This window comes from Octopus bimaculoides, chromosome 1 (genome assembly GCF_001194135.2).
Source record: "Octopus bimaculoides isolate UCB-OBI-ISO-001 chromosome 1, ASM119413v2, whole genome shotgun sequence".
Classification (NCBI taxonomy): domain Eukaryota; kingdom Metazoa; phylum Mollusca; class Cephalopoda; order Octopoda; family Octopodidae; genus Octopus; species Octopus bimaculoides.
Genome location: NC_068981.1, coordinates 444,809 through 448,394, shown reverse-complemented (window position 1 = coordinate 448,394; position 3,586 = coordinate 444,809). Strand labels below are relative to the sequence as shown.

Sequence of the window (3,586 nt, the reverse complement as noted above, 5' to 3'; positions counted from 1 at the left end):
CCCTGAGTGAGAGTCCCTTTGTCGCCAGCAGAGGTAAGGGCTCTCTAAACTTTGCCCAGGCTATTCTTATTCTAGCAGTTACACTTTCAGCGCACCCACCCCCACTACTAACTTGGTCGCCCAGATAGCGGAAGCTATCGACTACCTCTAGTTTTTCACCCTGGAATGAGATAGAAGTTGTTTCCTGTTTGTTTACAGTCTTTATTGCACCTGAACATCTGCCACATACAAAAACTAACTTGCTAGTTAACCTGCCTTTGATATTGCTGCACCTCTTATGTGTCCATAGCTTGCACCGGGTACATCTGATGAAAGGAAAAAAATCAAAATTGGTAAACCTATTTAACACATAGGAAACATTAGCTCATCATCATCATCATCATCATCTTCTAACATTCACTTTTCTATGCTTGCATGACTCAAACAGAATTTGTTGAGACAGATTTTTACCATGACTGGGAGCCCTTTCTTGTCCCCTACCCTCAACTGTTTCCAAGCAAAGTAATACTTTCCCCAAAGCTAGACATTTTTCAAGGAAAACTAGAAACAAACAACCTCACTCGTATGACAGTGACGCTTGTTTACAGCCATCGTGTGACGTCTAGACAAAGATACACACAAATGCAAAAGTACATACATATGCATACACAGTGGGCTTCTTTTCAGTTTCCCTCCGCCAAATCCACTCGCAAAGTTTTGGCAGGCTCAGGTCATTAGTAGAAGACATTGGCCCTAGGTGCTGTGCAGCAGGACTGAACCCACACAGCTATGCCTGCAACTAGATAACCTTGTGAAATAGAACAAAGAAGGAGTTGAAAAATCCTTCAGCATTCACTGGCTGTGTGGTAAGGAGCTTACTTCCCAGCCACACAGTTCTGGGTTCAGTCCCACTGTGTGGCACATTGGGCAAGTGTCTTCTGCTGTGGCCCTCAGTCTGACCAAAGCCTTGTGAGTGGATTTGGTAGACAGAAACTGAAAGAAACCCATCGTGTGTGTGTGTGCGTGTGTGTTTGCATGTCTGTGTTTGTCCTCACTCCATCACTTGACAACTGATGTTGGTATGTTTACGTCCCCATAACTTAGTGGTTTGGCAAAAGAGACCGACAGAATAAGTACTAGGCTTACAAATAATAAGTCCTGGGGTTGATTTGCTCGACTAAAGGCAGTGCTCCAGCATGCAAATTGCACCTTTGTGTCTAAGAAAAGAATCATTTGGATAATATTTTTAGGTGCACTGAACCTTGGACAGATGGCCACAGCTGGAGTGCCTTTGTTCATAGATCTGTTTGATCGAGGTTAACCTGCGGCGAAACAACAACAGCTACAATCACTACAACAAAGGACATTGGAGCATTCGCAGGTGTGTGAATAGTCTTGCTTAGATTAATCCTGAAGTTTAAATTAAGTTTGACCGAATTTTAGGTCCCTCCATAAGATTCATCATCATCATCATCGTTTAACGTCCGTTTTCCATGCTGGCATGGGTTGGACAGTTTGACTGGGGACTGGCAAGCCAGGAGGCTGCACCAGGCTCCAGTCTGATCTGGCAATGTTTCTACAGCTGGGTGCCCTTCCTAATGCCAACCACTCTGAGAGTGTAGTGGGTGCTTTTTACATGCCACCAGCATGAGGGCCAGTCAGGCAGCACTTGCATCGGCCATGCTTGGATGGTGCTTTTTACATGCCACCAGGACAGGAGCCAGTCCAGGGGCACTGGCAACAACCACGCTTGAATGGTGCTTTTTACATGTCGCCGGTACAGGAGCCAAGCCATGCAAATAACAAATTTAGTTCCAATAACTTATCTTTTACTTGTTTCAGTCAATGGACAACGACCATACTGGAGCACTGCCCCAAAGATTTAGTCTAACAAGTCAATACCAGTATTCCTTTAAAAAAAAAAAAAAAAAAAGTCTGGTATTTATTCTATTGGTCTTTTTGCTGAACTACTGAGGCACATGGATGTAAACAAACCAATACCAGTTGTCAAGAAGTGGCAGGGACACACACAAAAACTCACACATACATCATCATCACCACCATCTTCATTTAACCTCTGTGCTCCATGCTGACACGAGTTGGACAGTTTGAAAAGACCTGGTGGGTCCAAGGACTGCATTGTACTCCAATTGTACTCCAATTGTCTGCTCTGGCACAGTTTCTGCAGCAGTATACTCTTCTTCCTAACACCAACCACTTTACTACAGAGAGTACTGGATGCATTTCTGATGCCACCAGCAGTATACGTACATATGACAAGCTTCTTTCAGTTTCCGTCTGGCAAATTCGCTCACAAGACTTTGGTCAAACTCGAGCTATAATAGAAAACACTTGCCCGAGATGACATGCAGTGGAATTGAACCTAAAGCCACCCTGCTGCAAAGTGAGCTTCTTAACCACACAAGAATAGCTGGAAAGTGTTTTCTTACCTGATCTTCTGGCAAAGATCCATCGTCTTCAAGGATTTGGTAAAGTTCTCCATCAGCGTAGTCCATTACAACAACAAACTGTAAACAGAAGAAAACTAATGCTTAAACCATGTCTGTCTCATTACAACAGATTTTACAATTAACACACAAACATATGTGTAGATATATGTAAGTCAATAAACACATATCTATATATATGAGGTACAAAGTCAGAAAACAACGCAGCTCCCATGACTTTTGGAAACATTTTTTCACGCTCAGAGTTGCTGAAGCATGAAACAAATTACCTGCATCAGTTGTTAGTTGCCAAGACATTGCATCCTTTAAAACCTCCCAGTACCGCTGGACTGGCCCTCATGCCGGTGGCATGTAAAAAGCACCCACTACACTCTCGGAGTGGTTGGCGTTAGGAAGGGCATCCAGCTGTAGAAACTCTGCCAAATCAGATTGGAGTCTGGTGTAACCATCCGCTTTGCCAGTCCCCAGTCAAATCGCCCAACCCATGCTAGCATGGAAAGCGGACATCAAATGATGATATATATATATATATATATATATATATATATATATATACACACACACACAAATATACAAGGTACATTTTTGAGAATTTTTCAGGAGATGTTTTTTAATTTCAAAGTTGTACAAAACTTTGTTGACCGTCTGGCCTGAGGGAACCAACGGATGTAGATGATGCCCTTGTTGAGAAAGGAGTTCATCATTGGCTCCTCAATGAACTTGCTTTGCCTGGCCCCTTATGTCAATGAAAAAAAAAATATGCTCAATTCATACAACTTTGTCTATGCCCATTAGGAAGGGCATCCAGCTGTAGAAACCAAGCCAAATCGGACTGGGGTTTGGTGTAGCATTCCAGCTTGTCAGCCCTGGTCAAACCATCCAACCCATGTCACTATGAACAACAGATGCTAAATGATGATGATATTGTACTTGTACATCTGAAGGAGTGGCTGTGTGGTAAGTAGCTTGCTTATGAACCACATGGTTCCGGGTTTATTCCCACTGCATGGCACCTTGGGCAAGTGTCTTCTACTATAGCCTCGGGCCGACCAAAGCCTTGTGAGTGGATTTGGTAGATGGAAACTGAAAGAAGCCCGTCGTATATATATATATATATATATATATATATATATATATAT

At 42.9% G+C, this 3,586-nt stretch overlaps 1 protein-coding gene across 1 annotated transcript in view; it reads right to left on the bottom strand.

The window, feature by feature from the left end:
- The window catches only part of LOC106881984 (serine/threonine-protein kinase 36), a 168,015-nt gene that overhangs the window by 151,202 nt on the left and 13,227 nt on the right, over window positions 1–3,586 (bottom strand). The window contains exon 5 of the mRNA XM_052974262.1: window positions 2,430–2,507. Coding sequence (XP_052830222.1) covers window positions 2,430–2,507 — 78 coding nt within the window. The remainder of the gene's footprint in view (window positions 1–2,429; window positions 2,508–3,586) is intronic.